Genomic DNA, 14,919 nt, shown 5'->3' on the forward strand with positions numbered 1-14,919 from the left:
GTGACTGCTCTCGGGCCCGCGGCCATTCGGAGCCGTCGACTGGACTACCGGACAGGCCCCCCGACATCTCACCAAAATGTCCGATCTTAATGCGACGGATTGGAGGCTCGAAACGCGCCGACGTTCGATCCCAGTGCGCCGGATTTGAGGAGAACTTCGAGGTAGGTTCGATCCAAAATGCGCCGGTCGGGCCTTGTCGTCGCCGATGTTCGATCCATCGTGCGCCGGACCCGGGGGTCGCGCCGGAATTTCGCCAGCTTAGACCCCCGCCAGCCTAACATCAACCGGTCAAGCATGGGTAAGAGCACTGACAGGGCTTCATGAGTGGTGGTCTGGGAGGGTCGTCGCCACCGAGGTTCGATCCATAGTGCGACGGAAAGTGCGCCTTGACCTATGGTCCGATCCTAGTGCGCCGGAAAACCCTCAAAATCGGCCAAATTCCATGCGACGGAAATGAATCCAAATCCCGTATTTAGGATCGGACCTTTTGGTGAGATGTCGGGGGGCCTTACCGGACCGCGAATATGAACATAGCGCGCACGTGGAGACATCCAACCGTTCTGCAAGCCTGCTTCCTCAGCAAGGTCTCGGTCATATGGCGTCCACAGGGCCATATTCTCATACTAAAACTCAATCATGTGTAAGCCCAGGAGGAGTCTAGAGTGCTTGATTAACTCACCAAAGCCATCTGAAGTGGCAATATCGACCCGCGCCAGTCGTCAGACCACGATCGGACGCTCCGATGATTCTTGTCGCCGACCCAAAGCTCAATAATTGCCTGTCAAGGCTTGCCTCAACCCCGATTTAGCTGCGAGCTACGCCTGCTGATCTTCATACTCACTGTAAAAGGCGTTGCGGGTATGCGCTGGCGCATCGAGTCGTCTGATGAGAACGACGATTGATAGGAACTAGCCGCACAGTCCTCGGAAATGCGACTGATCCTGAAGATGAAGGTGAATATTCCCGCCGCGCACGAAGGACCCTCACCGCTCCCGCAACCTCTCCGCACCTACCAGTCGGTGACTCCGATCCCCAACCCCCGAGATGCCCGACTGCTTGCCAAACTGGACCAGCATAACGTGTATCAAGGACTTGCCAGAAGTCAAAAAGCGCAGCTTACTCGGGCGCCTAGCGCGAAAAGCGGGGAGGTAGGCGACGTCCAGATGACGCGAAGCCCCGCCCATCCGCGCCTCCCAGACCGTCCCACGTCGGACGTGCACCTTCGCCTGCGCCCCTAGCTCCCGCGCGCCTCAAAATGACTGCCTTTCTCGTGCGTATATTAAGGGCACTGGCGTGCGCAGCGGGCGACTCGTCTGGATATGCGCGCCACTTATGTACGGCATGCACGCAGAGCGGCGCGATCTTGCCAAGGCGACGCGGGCGTGCCCCATCGGGCCCTCGCCTGCTGTCCGAAGCGCCTCCCTGCCGAGCGTTACCGCAAGCATAGCTGACATGATCCGAAGGGCGGCACGAGTTACCCTTCAGCCGGGTTGGAATCTCCTCTCGATGCACGGAGCGGCGCTATTCCTGGCGAGATGGGGCGCCTCATAAAGTCTGTGGTTTCCCATGGCAGAGCAAACGCACCTTCATGGCTGCAACTATCCCTCTTCTCTTCGTCTACGCTGGCCTGGCGGCGCTCATTCTGGGGCGCGCACTGGTGCTTGTGGGCCGGTATATTCGCAACCGTGCTCTTCGTCGGGAGACTTGTCTGCAGGAGTTTGAGTCGTTGGGACTGCCGAGGCGAGGCCGTAAAATTGAGGGTACCGCTGTAATATGCGGCGGAAGGTGCGTGCCATATCGTCCTTCCCGTTCCATGCAGAGCGGATATTTATGCTTGCTCTCCAGTTATTCCGGCCTTCTCGCAGCGCGGGTCTGCCACGACCACTTCGAGCGCGTCGTAATCATCGAGCCGGAGGAGTGGCTCAGCACCGACGAGGGTCGCTCGACGGCGGCGTGGACGCAGACCAGCCAACGCAGCCGCATCATGCAGTATTTTTGCTTGAACGGTGATTAGAGACCCCACGCACCGATATATCATCCCTAACTCACCATCTCTCCAGCCACCCAAGTATCCACCTTCCTGGGTCTGCAGCGACTCTACGACAACTTCATCGCCGAGAGCAGAGCGTCAGACATCCAGTTCGTCCTTCTCCCTTCCGACCTTAGCGTCGCGCACCCCTTCGTCTCTCGCTTTTCCCTCCTTCCTCATCGCAGCTTCCTTCTAACTACCCCTCAGCATCGGCCCCGCCATGCTCAAGGCCGACTTCTGGGGCAACATTATGAAGCTCGACCCCAACGACCTTCCCAACAACACGCACGCCTCTCGACAGGCGCAGGAGACCCTCATCCGCCGCCTCACGCTCGACAAAAAGCGCTTCCCGAATATTCAGCAGATTTCGGGGTTGGTCGTCGGATTGCAGCGCCATGCGTACGGTGTGCAAGGCCACTCGAGCGTGCAGACTGTGGCCGTCAGGATAGGCAACGATGTCGTGAACGTGCCAGGAGCGCTTTTTGTTGGTGAGTGTAGTGAGCCCCGTCTGCGAGGTGGCAGTGACTTACATGAGTATTTTGTCAGATTGCACTGGCTCCTCGCATGGCCTCAAGTGGCTCGCGCGAGCGGGGTATGGACAGGTCCTCCCGCCTCGCGCGCTGCCACTGAGGGACATCATCGTCACCTATGATCCTAAGGCGCGCTTCAGCGCTTTGACGTTCCCTGTTTCCGCGGCTCTGCGTGCTCGCCTCAATGCCTTCCTCCCGCCACGAACGTCGGCGACCATATACGCCTGCTTGGCGAATCCGGAGAAACAGAATACGAGTGTGTACGCCGTCGAGCGGGACGGAGGGATGGGTGAGTCAATCATAGCCTTCAGATGACGAGTGATTCTGACCTTGGTCCGAACAGTGATGCTCTGCGCTGGTGCGTGGGGCGACATCGAGTTGCCTACGACGCTCGACGAGTTCATCGCGTTCACCAAAAGCCGGTGGATGGAAAGGCCTTACCCGGCTTTCTTCCTTCGACTGCTCGACGAGTTGAGGGTCGCGGAGCCTGGGATGACCTGCTGTAAATGCAACACCGGTGAGCTTAGCTCATTCGCCTAGATCAATCAGGGAACTCACGCTATGCAATAGGCCCACGCACGTATACCCAGTATCATAAAGCAGGTGACCTGCCGTCCAATTGGATAGCCATCGGCGACAGTGTCATGACTCTAAATCCGATTTTTGGGTAGGTCAGACGCCCATTTCGATGATATCGGTCCTCACCTTCGACAGCCAAGGTCTTACAAAGGTTCTCGCGGGCGCCGTTTGCCTCGACTCTGCCCTCCGAAAGCTTGACAAGACCGTCCACTTTCATGAAATAGAAAAGGATGTAACCCCACCTACCATTCTACCCCATGACTTGGCCACACACTTCTTCGCCGCGCAGGCTACCAAAATCGAGCACATGTGGTCAGTCCCTTCGCACTGCATCCAAGTGAGAGCGTCCACTCACCATCGTGCATACAGGGAGAGCACCAAAATAGCGGGTAAGCTTGAATAGCGTTGCAAAAATGAGAGGGGATCGCTGACGGCCCTTACCGCGCAGATTACGGCTTCGAAAAAACAGTTCCGATGGAGGGAGAGACTCTTTCCACCGGCCGCCTCAGCCGCTGGTACGAGAAGAGGCTGAAGTATCTGTCGACAGAGGTATGCTTCTAAGACTCACGCGCTGTGCTGACATTCTAAACACGCCCATCACCTTCAGGACGGCGACGTCGCCATGGCCATCTTCCGCGTCAGCCAGTCGCTCTCACCGGCGATTGACCTCATTCACCCATCTATCCTGCTCAAGATCGTATGGAGCACACTCAAGGACCCACACCTGTAATCTTTCGTCAGTTCGCTGACCCTCCGATGATCCTCGAGCTCGTATACTCGACGGTCCCGTCAAAGAGTAGTATTACTTATCAGTACTAATCACTACCCTCGTAATGATATTCTACCTTAGAAAGGGCATAATCAACCGCCACAACACAGTCCCTCGGATGAGATACGCGCCATGACGCACACATGAAAGCAAGAAGCAAGATATTCAAAGACTGACATCATGGGAAACGCATACCCGAATGAGAAAACAACGCCTTCTTATTTGAGACGATTTTCGCGTGCTGCACTTGTGAAGCAACCCGTTCCGGCAGATACAATTGAGGTAATCAAGAATGTTTGACAAATGGAAGCAATCGACGCGAATACAAAACTGCTCCGTCTTCAACACGCTATTGCTGCATACCACTGTAATAGACCAGCGTCTTCCAACAGTATGTTGGTTCAACAAGCGCTTGATGAGATTATCGACTTACATGGGATGGTTCGCCGATATAGCTCAAAAGTACGAAGCTTTGGTCAAACTAGTCCATATGATACAGGTGTCTTGGAAAAAAACAATATACTTGAATGCAGTGGGCGCCCCTCCCTACGCCCTGAGCCTGGTCAAGATGTCCTGCGCCCATTCCGACTTGATCTTTCTGCTCGGCCCGGTAGCCAAGTAGGCCAGCTGAGACTGCTCGTCGTTCACCTTCATCGCCCTCGTATAGACTCCGTCTCCGATTTCGAGCGAGCCCTCGACGAGCAGCCTTGAACCACTGGAGAGACCAGGTCCCTGCGCTTCAGCATCGTGGTCATCCGCGTATATCGCGACATGGAAGCGACGGCGAGGAGTAAATGGGTGGTCGGTACCAATCGGCTGCAGAGCGCGCTCTGGTATCCCGATTCGGGCAATGACTCCACGGGCGAGCTGGTCAGGGTCCACGTTGGAACCGACGTCGAGCAACACTCGCGCAGAAGATATCTGGGTGTTGGGTGCGCGCAGGAGCATATGATCGACGTGGTGTTGCCCCTCCGTGCCATAGAGGTAGAAGGGGGTCCACGCGTCCGGGTAGTCCGCGTCCCGGACTGAAGAGTGCGCTGCTTCAATATCTTGACTTGCGATAACTTGACGGATCTGATATCGAGGTCACTGCGCAAGGTTCAGTCATGTTCGAGATGACAGAAAGGGAAACAGCGCACGGTCCCAAAATGTCACCGGTAAAGCCTCTGTCGGCGTTCTTGACGATGTCATCGAGGGTCGTCTGAGTGGACGTGCGCAGCGTATATATCTCGCCGGGGTGCCGTGATACTGCTTCGACGTATCTCTCCCAAGCGGCGAGGTCAACAGCACCGACACTGAGGATAAGCTGTTGTCGACCATTGACATGATTGAACACAGGACGATAGGCGAGGAATAGTTTGTCTGTGCCTTGCATCGTGAATTCGTGCGTCTGGGGCGATACCGTGTTCCGCGATATGGCGTTCTTTCGAGAGCGACGTGAGCCTGCGAATATTCATACGCGGAAAAGCGGCCTACCTGGACCTTTTCCTCGAGCCTAGTCTGGAAAACCTCGGCGAGGGTGCGGACGAAACCGTTCGCAGCCTGGAACGGTGACATGACAACGTTGCGCAGAACGAAGAGGGGTTGTTTAGAAGCTGTCTCGAGTCCAAGGCGCCTTGCGGGGAGCATAAGAATACTGTATATTCGCCAGAGTATGACCACATACCGCTTGAACTCATCTGCGCAGTCGCCGTAATCCTCGTGATCGAACACAGTAGCGCTCAAGAACAGCTTCATGGTCGACGGAGCCGTGTCGTTGTCCGTCACGGAGAACTCGGCAAAGATGCACTGGTTGAGGTAGTTGGCTTCCTCGACGTCGGTGTTGGTGACACCGTTGATGCGGAAGTTGCAGGCGAACACGTTGATGTTCAGGTCAGAGCCGAGTGCGCAAAGTTCGGCTAGAACCTTCGGGTCAGCAAGTATCTTCTCGTTGGTCGCGGGCAAGATGTTCGCCCGGATAAACTCCTTTTCCTTGGCGATGGCGTCCGGACCTTGCTGCTCGTTCACGTACTTGTTGAACGGCACGACGATGAAGGGTGTCGTATCGTCTGACATCGCCGCCCAGTGTGCGGAAATCTGATGGCAGAAGCGACTCAGTGGCAGTACAAACAGGTGGTCGCTGGTCACTCACGCGACGACATGCAAACGCCACCTCGCCCAAGAGCCCGCCATGACCCTTCTTGTGCAAGCCGACGACCTTATGATGGAGGTGAGTTGCGATGGCTGGCGCCCCAGGCTTACTATGTGCAGGGTCAGCTTATTGATGCTGGCGAACTGAAGCAGCCCTCACCTTCCCTCAATACCATAGATCCCAACGCTCTCGTCTTTAGTGTCATCGTGCAGATATGGCGCTGTCCACGTCAAGAGATAGCGCATCCGACCATCCTGGTAGCACAGGCCGCCTGCAGGATACGGGACGTAGCCGGCCTTGTGGGGGTCCACAGTGATAGAGTCGGCATTCTTGAGGGCATCGAACTGCTTGACGCAGTAGTCCCGCATCGTGATGGACGGAACATACTCGTCACCGATCGGCCCCCTAAGGATCGGAGGCGGGTCACGTATCATGCTGGCGAAGTACCCGCCCCAAGCGGCGTCGGCGTGAACGATGAAAGTGAGGCCCTTTGCAGAGAATTCGTCGCGCAGCTTGATGATGTCGTCGAGAGGGTCGACGGCACCTTCTTCGGTGGAGCCGATGACGGCGACAACGCCATAGACCGCCTGCTTCTCGTCGAGACGTGCTTGCAACAAGGCCCGGAGGGCGTCTATCTTGACGCGAGCGTCGAAGTCCACGGGAATGCGGACGCAGTTCTCCGACCCGATGCCCACCAGCGCTATCGATATGACTGGTCAGAGGCATAGGACGACGAGAGGGTGCAAGGATGACTCACCCGCGGACTTCGGCCACGAATAATGCTTGGTGCTGGTGATCAAGTACTGCGGCGCGTTTTTGATCTTGTACGCGTCAAGAAAACCCTCCTTCCCTCGGGACTGGATCAGATACGGGGAGAGCGCCGACGCAAGGAATTCGGAGGTGATCCCGTACCGCCGGCGCAGGTCGTCGCCGATCCCGAGAATCGTCCTCGTAGGAAGGTTCAGAAGCTGCCAAGGGTCGAGGTCCACGAATAGCTTCGGCTCGCTGGACCCAGCTGGTACAACGGAGTAGTCGCTCGATATGAACTTGAGAGGACCACGCAGTAGAGCGGTATGCACGCTGAGAGGGTAGAACTTCAGGTTGCGCGCTGCCACGTTGTCAGTTGATCAAGCCGGCGAATATCAGAGCCAGAAGCATACCAGCCCTGCGAGAAAGCGGGTGCGTCATGAGAGAGCAAAGATCAACATAGAAACAATGGCAACGCACCACATCGACTCCATATTCGCCAGAGTGCCGTCACTCGCGATGTGACCCCACGAATTCTTGTCGTAGCCAAACATATGACACAAATCTTCTCCGACCTTGAGCTCGAGGGTAGTCGTGAGAGGACTCGCTTCGAAGGCGACCTTGAGAGGAGGTCAGCAAAAGGCATGCCGGTGGATGAGTATCCGATGCGCACGTTGTTTTGGTTATGCAAAATACCAGCGATCCATCCGGCGATAGCTGGCAAGGACCTGTCGAGCCGCATCAGCCGTGTACAAGGTTGCAAAAACAAGAACGCACGTCTCCCAGGACATATGCCCAGCATAACGTGGGGTGTAAAAAGGAACGGACCGCAGGTTCAGGTCATTGCTGATCTCCTGCACGTAGCCCTGCAGTTCATCGACGCTATTCTTGAAGTTCGTAGATTCCATGATCCTCTTCGTGTAAAATGGCTGAACGCAATCGTCACTGGTGAATACAAAGGAGGGGAGAGCACTAGTACGTACTCCATCGTCGGGAAAATGTGTCAGACGCGCCTGCCTGTGGTCCTTGAGCACGCCGGCGAAGATGGTCTGAAGCGCGTCGAAGTTCTCGGCGTGAGGACCGATGAACCACGAGCAGACTCGCTCGTGCATCTCGGGATCGAGAGCAGGTTGAGCAGGGGTTTCAGACATGATAGCTACTTCGATAGAGCGTGGACGGCGAAGGTCGAAGAGATGCTCGAAGACGGTGCCAGGCGCGGACACCTTTTATGTTTTGCACGTCGAGAATCGGCAGCGCTGCTTGCGCGCGTATGATCGTGCGAGATCTAGCATGGACAGGCCCTATCTGAGGGAGAAGTCATCGATTGGGAGCAAACTGACGGGGCGGCGTCGAAGTGAAACGGAAAGTTGAACCTCACCGGGGTAGAGTGACAGACGCTATGCGAGCATCTGACCTTCAGTTCGTTCATCTGTGGCCTGCTTCAGCGTATCCGAGCGGGTGGGGGGCTGCGCTATTTTGCGAATGAAGGGAGGCATGTACGGTGTATGCAGAAACAGAAGCAGCCACTCATCTTATGACAGCCCAACAAGCATGGCTACGCGTATTCTCAGAGGAGCTAGAAGGAGACGCGTAACAAGAGAGCTGCTGGGAAAGAGCAGTGAGTGGCACTGATCAATCGATGTGTCCCCCGACCTGCCTTCTCGCTAGCTGATAGGTACTGTAGATGACGCGCAGGGACTATCGATCTATGCACCGCACCGGTGGCAGTAGATACGTCCCTAGGATCGCCACTAGGATCCTGAATATCCAACGGACTGCGCGGCTGTGAGAATGCTATGTGGGCTTCTGCCCAGCTAGTAAGGTGAAGGCTTGCTGAGTTGGGGACCCGCGCAGATGACACATTATAGACCACTACCCATGTGTAACAGAGAAGGCGGGTTGAAGGCCAGTTCGTGATAAGCAGATCGCCGAGAAGGCCTGAGAACCTCATTTCACTACGCCTTCACCAGCATGGTAAAATCACCGTATATGCATTCCCCAGCTGTCGGTTAATTCTTGCACCTCCGGGTCTGTTGTACCCAGAGAATCTCCAAGCATCCTGATAATCTACAGCTGTGAGACCTAGGTGAGCCGACTGAACGTATGGATCTCGGACGAGTGCATATACCTTGTATCGCTCAGAATACGGCCGTGACCGGCTCATACATCACCTCACACTACGTCTCACCACTGATGATGACCCCTCATACAGATGAGGCGTTGCCTTCCAATGAGAGAAAGAGGCAAGAGGCAAGATGCTCGAACGCGGGTGATGGCATCACCGAAGCGTGGGAAACATAGCCGGAGAGCTCCCCACATTGGGTCAATTCTGTTTTGGCCTTCGAGTCCGGTGCGAGCACATTGGGCGAATTACTGCGGAACACAGAATACATAAAAAGCACCAGTCTGCTGAATTACAAAAATATGCACTTGTCCCTGACTGGAAGACCGTATCGTTCAGCCGCATTGCGAAGCAAGAACGCGTTACTGCTGGTGGAATAACAATTGAGCACATATCGTATCATTGTCCTTGCCTGACTAACCCGACCGCCTAGTGGCAGGTCATTCCTTCACAGATCCTCCGTGAACCGACTCTCAGCCGGCCCCGGTCCCTGCTTGCTCTCCGGCGACCCCTCCTCGTCCACCGCATGCGGCGCCCGCCCCTCCGGCGCCTTCTCCAACTGCCGCTTGCTCGGCCGCCTCGCCACCCCGCCATCCGCCAGCGCATTATCGCGCACCGGCCCGTCATCGCGCAGTGTGACCCCATCACCATTCGCATTCCCGGCACTACCGCCATTGTGGCCCTTCTCCGCCTAAACACGACCCATCCGCGTCAGCGCGCGCCCTCAACCACCGAAGCCGGAAGGGAGCGACGCACCGGGAACTCGTGCGACGCGCGCGTGTGCGCGTAGCTCGGCGGACTGCCCGCCCCATCCGCGTCCGCGTACTCCAGCTCCCCCTCGTCCCCGCTGAGACTGCTATTCACCCCCTCCTCGTCATCCTCCAGCTCCTCCTCTTCCTCCTCGTCCTCCGAGTTGTACCCAACCGAGCGCACCGCGGCCGCCACGGGACCCGAGCGCTCCATCTGCTCGCTCGCGACCAGGTAACGCGCGCACAACATGCGGATATCGTTCCACCACTCCATCATCTCCTCCCGCGAGCGGCAGCGGAACGTCCACGCGTGCGCGCTGCCCTTCATGCTCAGGCTCGCGCGCAGGCCGGACACCTTGCCCGCGGGGCCCACCCCGCCACCGCCCTCCGTGCTGCTCTCGACGTGGAACTTGTGCGACCGACTCGTCGGGGGTGCGGGTGGGCCCAGCGTGCACGCCGGCAGGAAGAGGCTGAAGGTGGGCGCCTGCCCACCCGGCGCGTTCGGGTCCGAGCTCGCGTACTCGTGCAGGAAGCCCGCGGGCGTGAGCACGTAGTACGCCTCGCGATACTTGCGCATGAAGCGCTTCTTGCGCTCGAGGAGGCCTGTATGCACGGGGAGGATGCTTGGGTCGTCCATGAGCGGATACACGATGTGGTCGGGCTTGCGCAAAGGCGTGTCGGGGTCAAGCAGGTGGTCGGAGCGCGCGCTGAAGGCAATCCACTCGCGGTCGGGCGCGAGCGAAGCCATCTGCGCCGCGAGAGCGACGTGCACTTCTTGGATAGCTGCGGACGCGCGCGACTGCCACTCCGAGTACGTCTGCCATGCGGACTGAACTGCGCGAACGATGCCTTCCTCAAAATGCGCCGAGTTCTGCTGGATGATGATAATAGACTTCTGAAGCAAATTCTCCTCGTGAACCTGTACGCGAGTCAGCATGCTGTATCAAAAGGAATACTGTTCGCTGGGTATCTGTAATGCAACCCTCACCTGCTTATGCAGCTGTCGCTGAACTGCAGAATTGGCGACGTATGGGTCAGTCTTCGCGGTGACGTTCATGGGCGTGTTCTTGAATGCAGTGATGCTCGCGCCCAGCTCAGCAATGTACCGCGTCGATAGTTCGCGCTCCTTTGCCACACTGGTGGCCAACTTGCCTGTGTCGTTCTGGATATTCTATGCGGATGTCAGTATGTAAGTAGACGCGAGTCGTCTAAGTCGCGCTACGAAGGGCGAAAAGGACCGTGAGGGGTGGGGCAGGCGCAGTATGGCTATTATACAGAACATACGAGGACCCACATAGCACTACTGGGCCTCATGATAATCTTCGTGTCATGGACCCTGCAGTAAGGAAGAACGCGCAACAGGATCGTCGCCGTCTACCATACAAGAGACGGCGATAGAACGAAAGTGATGCTAGCCTGTTCCTTTGGAAGAAGCTGAGTATTCAAGGAGGAAGTCTAGGACGGTCATGGCACGAGGTGTAAGCCCCAAATGTCTCTGCTGATTATACATCGCGTGGAGTCGGTGAAGCCTGGTCCCAATCCCATGCCGTGAGAGTCCGTAGTGATGAAGCCCAAGCACATCCAAGATCCCCACATGAAAGGGGCAGAGATGCTCACCTTGACATGGGCCTTGATCTCTACTCGCAACTTCTGCAAATGTTGGACGATGGAGCTGTCAATCGTCCGACCAAGGTTTGCGTGGTGGTCAGCGATTGTGCGAGTTTTGTCGCGGATGGCGTAGTAGGTGTCCTGAAGGCCCCCCTCGCCGAGGAACTGGTTGCCGGCACGGAAAGGAACTTGAATGACCGCGCTAAGTTTCGTCATCTCCTTCGCCGTGTTGTTCTCGATGTCCGCGACGCCCTAAACACTATCAGTCTCACGACCACGAGCGACCGGTCTTCAGCACGCACCTCAAAGTAAGCAATCAACTGCTTCACAATCGCCTTCCATGCAACGAAGCGCTCGATGAGCACGTCCGAGGGCTGCAGGTCATGCGGGGCGATGTTCTTCTTGATGAGGGACGCGTTCCTCGAAAGCGTCGAGCCCGCCTTGCTCGTCCGCGAGATAGACGTCGCGCGAGATATGGAGGCGCCGTCGTTCATCGTGCTGACTAGCTAATGTCTCGGAGAGATGGGAGTTCAGGAGAAGAAGTACGGATGGCGGGCGCGCGGACGCGCCATGACATCACGCGGCGGACATCATACGGCGGACATCGCGGCCCGGCACGTGCTCAATGACGCGTTTAGCACGTGCAACTAAGGTTGATCTCCTACTTCCATCATACCAAAAGGATCCAGCGAACCTGCGGCGTCTTTTCTAGCTCATGATATCCATTCCAACACGGATACATTCCCGTGTGAACCTCCAGCAGCTACTAATCAAGTAGGGACGCAATGCAAACGTGTCGGTTCCAAACATCTCGCCGACCTGAACTTCAACGCGTTAACTGAAGCTCTCCTCCCATCAAGAACCACGCTTATCATACTTCTGAATGGCTCAGTGGACATGACATTGGAAACAGTATATAGCTCCAAACCATATTTACTGATGTCTCATTCAATAGCAACATCCTCCGTCTCTCCCGGATCCCGCTGCAAGCGGGTTTCCGTCCTAGTCGATGATCAAGGTGGCCTCAAGCACCTTGTTCCTTGACCTCTTCCCTCGCCCTTCTCGCGCTGACCTCTCGCATAATGAGCGTAGAGAAGGCAGGTTCCATCCAGATCGACGATGCGGTCGCCATACATGACCTCAAAGAACTGGGCTACGAGCAGGAATTGGTCAGGGTAAGTGCCAGCGTTATCCGTGTCTTCACCAATGGCTGATCGATGCTGCTGTAGTCGCGAGGGCTACCTCATATCCTCTTCAGTGCGTCGAAGGACGTTTGGCTTAGAGGCCCCTGCTGACGATGTGTGGGCTTAGTGACTCTCAGTGCGTCTCTCAACCATCATTCAGCGAAAACGTCTCCCTAACTTCTGTTACAGCGATTCTGGCCGTCCGTACGTGTACTTCTTCGTACGCCCTCTTTACTCATCTGACTGCAAAATTCCTAGCTTGCGGCCTGGCGGCCCCGATCGCGACCTCCCTCGTCGGCGGAGGCCCCGCGTCCATGTTCTGGGGGTACGTTTATTACCCACTCTCTCAAAGCCTATGTCAATGCTTACTGTATAATGGATTGCTTCCTTCCAGCCTCCTCGTCGTCTCCCTCTTCACCCTTGCCGTCGCCCTATCCCTGGCCGAAATCGCCTCCAAGTACCCTACGTCTGGCGGGGCGTACTACTGGACGTATCAGCTTGCTCCCAGACGGTACAGATTGGTGCTGTCCTACATCACCGGATGGCTGATTGTGACGGGCGACTGGATGTTGGCACTGAGTGCGGCTTTTGTGAGTAGTCCAGCTTGTCTGGCGAAGTATCAGATTACTGACCTCGCTCAGGGTACGGCCCAGTTCTTTGTTGCCGGCGTAGGGATATATCACCCTGAATGGGAGGCGACGGCGTGGCAGACGTGTGCGTGCGGTCTTGCTGCAATTCCTCGCCGGCAATGTTCGCTGACGGGCATCGCAGACCTGATCTTCCTCGGCATCCTACTTGTGATCGGCATCTTTTGCATCTTCTTCAACCAATACCTGCCGTTGCTGGAGGTGCGTTCCACCATTACCTTCATTGCCTCCCGTCGGGCTTTGCCGGGGAATGAACCAAACATCATCCTTGCAGATCATCTCCGCCTGCTGGATCGTCCTCGGCCTCATTGGTACGTCTCCTCTTCTTCTGAATGTTCACAGCAGCTACATTGACTCCTGAATTTACCTCCATCTCCAGCCCTTCTCATCTCCCTCTCCGTGCGCGCACAGGCCGGGCGTCACTCCGCCGAATTCGCCTTCACGCACTTTGATGCCTCCTTCTCGGGCTGGCCGGCGGGATGGACCTTTTTTATAGGGCTGTTTCCGGTGAGTAGGCGAGTGGTGTAACGAGAGTTGAAAGCTGATGATTTGTCTCGTACTGCAGGCGGGCTATACGTTCTCGGGCGTCGGGATGAGTGCGTACTACGGATAGTCATAATTCCAGACCCACGGCGCTGACACGTTTCGCAGTCGCCTCCATGGCAGAAGAGGTCCATAAGCCCGCGCTCAATGTCCCGCGCGCGATGGTATGGTCGGTCCCCATTGGCTGGCTCATGGGCGTCGTGTTCATATTGCCAATCAACTTTACGCTCCCGGATGTGGCGGAGTTGTTGCAAGGTGAGTGGGTGGCTGGATGGACTCCATCGAGAGCGGAGGGAGAGGAACAAGTATCTGATTAAATTCGTCAACAGTATCGTCCGTGCAACCCATTGCGGTCATCTCCACCATGGTCATGGGCTCGAAGGGAGGCGGGTTCGGGATGGTGAGTGGGAATACGCGGTACTCTCATGTGCTTACTGATAAGACGTCCCTAGTGGTTTATCAGTGAGTAGCGTTTTCTTCTTTTCAGCAAGGTTTTCAAGTCGATGACCTTGAACGTAAGGACGGCGCTGATCACCACCTCTAGTCTTCGGAATCGCGCTCTTCTGCTCCATCTCCATCAATTGCGCCGCCTCGCGCGCTACCTGGTCCTTCGCAAGGGACAAGGGCCTTCCCTTCCATGCTACCTTCGCCGAGATTACTTTGGTCGGCACGGCAAGCTCGAGCAGCAACGATCTCCCTCTCAACGCCCTCCTCCTCTCCCTCGCCATCCAAGCGCTGCTCGGTCTCATTCACCTCGGCTCGAGCGCCGCCTTCAACGCCTTCGTCGGCGTCGAGGTGATGTGTCTGGGCGCGAGCTATGCGATACCCATCATCGCGGTTATGGTCGGAGCAAGGGGAGGCGTGGAGGACGCGACGTACTCGTTGGGCAAGTGGGGCTGGGCATGCAATATCATAGCGGTTCTGTGGGTTGCGCTGGAGATGGTATTGTTCTCTATGCCGGCGGTTTTGCCGGTGGAGAAGGAGACGATGAGTGAGCCCTTTTTTCACCATAACTTTCTGCCCGTAGTCGTGGATTATCGACCAGCCGCTGACGAGCGATATGCAGACTACGCGTCCGTAGTGTTTGTCGGTTTTGCGGCGATCAGTGCGGGCTGGTACATGATCAGTGAGCTGTCCTAGCCGCCTAGTCCTCGCATGCGCTGATGTGTGGTCCTACAGATGGTCGCTTCCATTACGCAGGACCTCCCGTCGCGAAACAACTTGAGGCAGACGACTGAGATGATGGAAGGGCCGGTGCCTTTTGAAGTTCATGTATGGCCA

At 56.6% G+C, this 14,919-nt stretch overlaps 6 protein-coding genes across 6 annotated transcripts; 2 read left to right on the top strand and 4 right to left on the bottom strand.

Moving 5' to 3' along the window:
* Positions 1–45: 45 nt before the first annotated feature.
* On the bottom strand, positions 46–410 carry SCHCODRAFT_02078640 (uncharacterized protein). Its single transcript, XM_050341705.1, has one exon. It carries the CDS (start codon positions 294–296, stop codon positions 87–89), a length of 210 nt encoding a protein of 69 aa, XP_050198313.1. The 5' UTR covers positions 297–410; the 3' UTR covers positions 46–86.
* Positions 411–1,588: 1,178 nt separating this feature from the next.
* Positions 1,589–4,008, top strand: SCHCODRAFT_02752343 (uncharacterized protein; the record flags this gene model as incomplete). Its single annotated transcript, XM_050347260.1, has 11 exons — positions 1,589–1,785; positions 1,846–1,998; positions 2,050–2,139; positions 2,237–2,517; positions 2,576–2,848; positions 2,903–3,076; positions 3,130–3,226; positions 3,274–3,450; positions 3,508–3,527; positions 3,587–3,687; positions 3,746–4,008. 11 exons carry the CDS (start codon positions 1,589–1,591, stop codon positions 3,866–3,868), a joined length of 1,686 nt encoding a protein of 561 aa, XP_050198314.1. The 3' UTR covers positions 3,869–4,008.
* A 445-nt stretch (positions 4,009–4,453) lies between these two features.
* SCHCODRAFT_01183234 (PLP-dependent transferase) lies at positions 4,454–8,128 on the bottom strand (the record flags this gene model as incomplete). The annotated part of the gene is made up of 11 exons (XM_050341189.1): positions 7,769–8,128; positions 7,563–7,714; positions 7,459–7,513; positions 7,266–7,405; positions 6,796–7,151; positions 6,198–6,738; positions 6,039–6,147; positions 5,574–5,983; positions 5,384–5,522; positions 5,047–5,330; positions 4,454–4,961 (listed from the first exon to the last, which is right to left on the bottom strand). Exons 1-11 carry the CDS (start codon positions 7,934–7,936, stop codon positions 4,454–4,456), a joined length of 2,862 nt encoding a protein of 953 aa, XP_050198315.1. The 5' UTR covers positions 7,937–8,128.
* On the bottom strand, positions 8,125–8,816 carry SCHCODRAFT_02078750 (uncharacterized protein). The gene is made up of 2 exons (XM_050341706.1): positions 8,443–8,816; positions 8,125–8,390 (listed from the first exon to the last, which is right to left on the bottom strand). The coding sequence occupies exons 1-2, from the start codon at positions 8,734–8,736 to the stop codon at positions 8,313–8,315; spliced, it is 372 nt and encodes a 123-aa protein (XP_050198316.1). The 5' UTR covers positions 8,737–8,816; the 3' UTR covers positions 8,125–8,312.
* A 291-nt stretch (positions 8,817–9,107) lies between these two features.
* Positions 9,108–11,822, bottom strand: SCHCODRAFT_02639582 (uncharacterized protein). Its single transcript, XM_003028441.2, has 5 exons — positions 11,567–11,822; positions 11,274–11,516; positions 10,645–10,827; positions 9,664–10,575; positions 9,108–9,598 (listed from the first exon to the last, which is right to left on the bottom strand). The coding sequence occupies exons 1-5, from the start codon at positions 11,756–11,758 to the stop codon at positions 9,356–9,358; spliced, it is 1,773 nt and encodes a 590-aa protein (XP_003028487.2). The 5' UTR covers positions 11,759–11,822; the 3' UTR covers positions 9,108–9,355.
* Positions 11,823–12,346: 524 nt separating this feature from the next.
* SCHCODRAFT_02514012 (amino acid transporter) lies at positions 12,347–14,876 on the top strand (the record flags this gene model as incomplete). Its single annotated transcript, XM_050343306.1, has 15 exons — positions 12,347–12,439; positions 12,494–12,521; positions 12,707–12,773; positions 12,843–13,038; positions 13,090–13,162; positions 13,220–13,296; positions 13,370–13,406; positions 13,475–13,602; positions 13,661–13,691; positions 13,747–13,893; positions 13,968–14,038; positions 14,091–14,100; positions 14,183–14,629; positions 14,666–14,764; positions 14,818–14,876. The coding sequence occupies 15 exons, from the start codon at positions 12,347–12,349 to the stop codon at positions 14,874–14,876; spliced, it is 1,563 nt and encodes a 520-aa protein (XP_050198317.1).
* Between the last annotated feature and the right edge of the window lie 43 nt (positions 14,877–14,919).

Source organism: Schizophyllum commune, assembly GCF_000143185.2.
Source record: "Schizophyllum commune H4-8 unplaced genomic scaffold SCHCOscaffold_11, whole genome shotgun sequence".
Taxonomy (NCBI): Eukaryota; Fungi; Basidiomycota; class Agaricomycetes; order Agaricales; family Schizophyllaceae; genus Schizophyllum; species Schizophyllum commune.

Excerpts from the sequence above, each read along its gene's own strand:
- SCHCODRAFT_02639582 (XM_003028441.2), bottom strand. The coding sequence starts at position 11,758 with ATGAACGACGGCGCCTCCATATCTCGCGCGACGTCTATCTCGCGGACG. Across the intron at positions 11,517-11,566 it reads AGTTGATTGCTTACTTTGAG|GGCGTCGCGGACATCGAGAA; the intron begins GTGCGTGCTGAA and ends GATAGTGTTTAG. Across the intron at positions 9,599-9,663 it reads GCGCGTCGCACGAGTTCCCG|GCGGAGAAGGGCCACAATGG; the intron begins GTGCGTCGCTCC and ends GGTCGTGTTTAG.
- SCHCODRAFT_02078640 (XM_050341705.1), bottom strand. The coding sequence starts at position 296 with ATGCTTGACCGGTTGATGTTAGGCTGGCGGGGGTCTAAGCTGGCGAAA.
- SCHCODRAFT_02078750 (XM_050341706.1), bottom strand. The coding sequence starts at position 8,736 with ATGAGGTTCTCAGGCCTTCTCGGCGATCTGCTTATCACGAACTGGCCT. Across the intron at positions 8,391-8,442 it reads ACCTATCAGCTAGCGAGAAG|CAGCTCTCTTGTTACGCGTC; the intron begins GCAGGTCGGGGG and ends GCTCTTTCCCAG.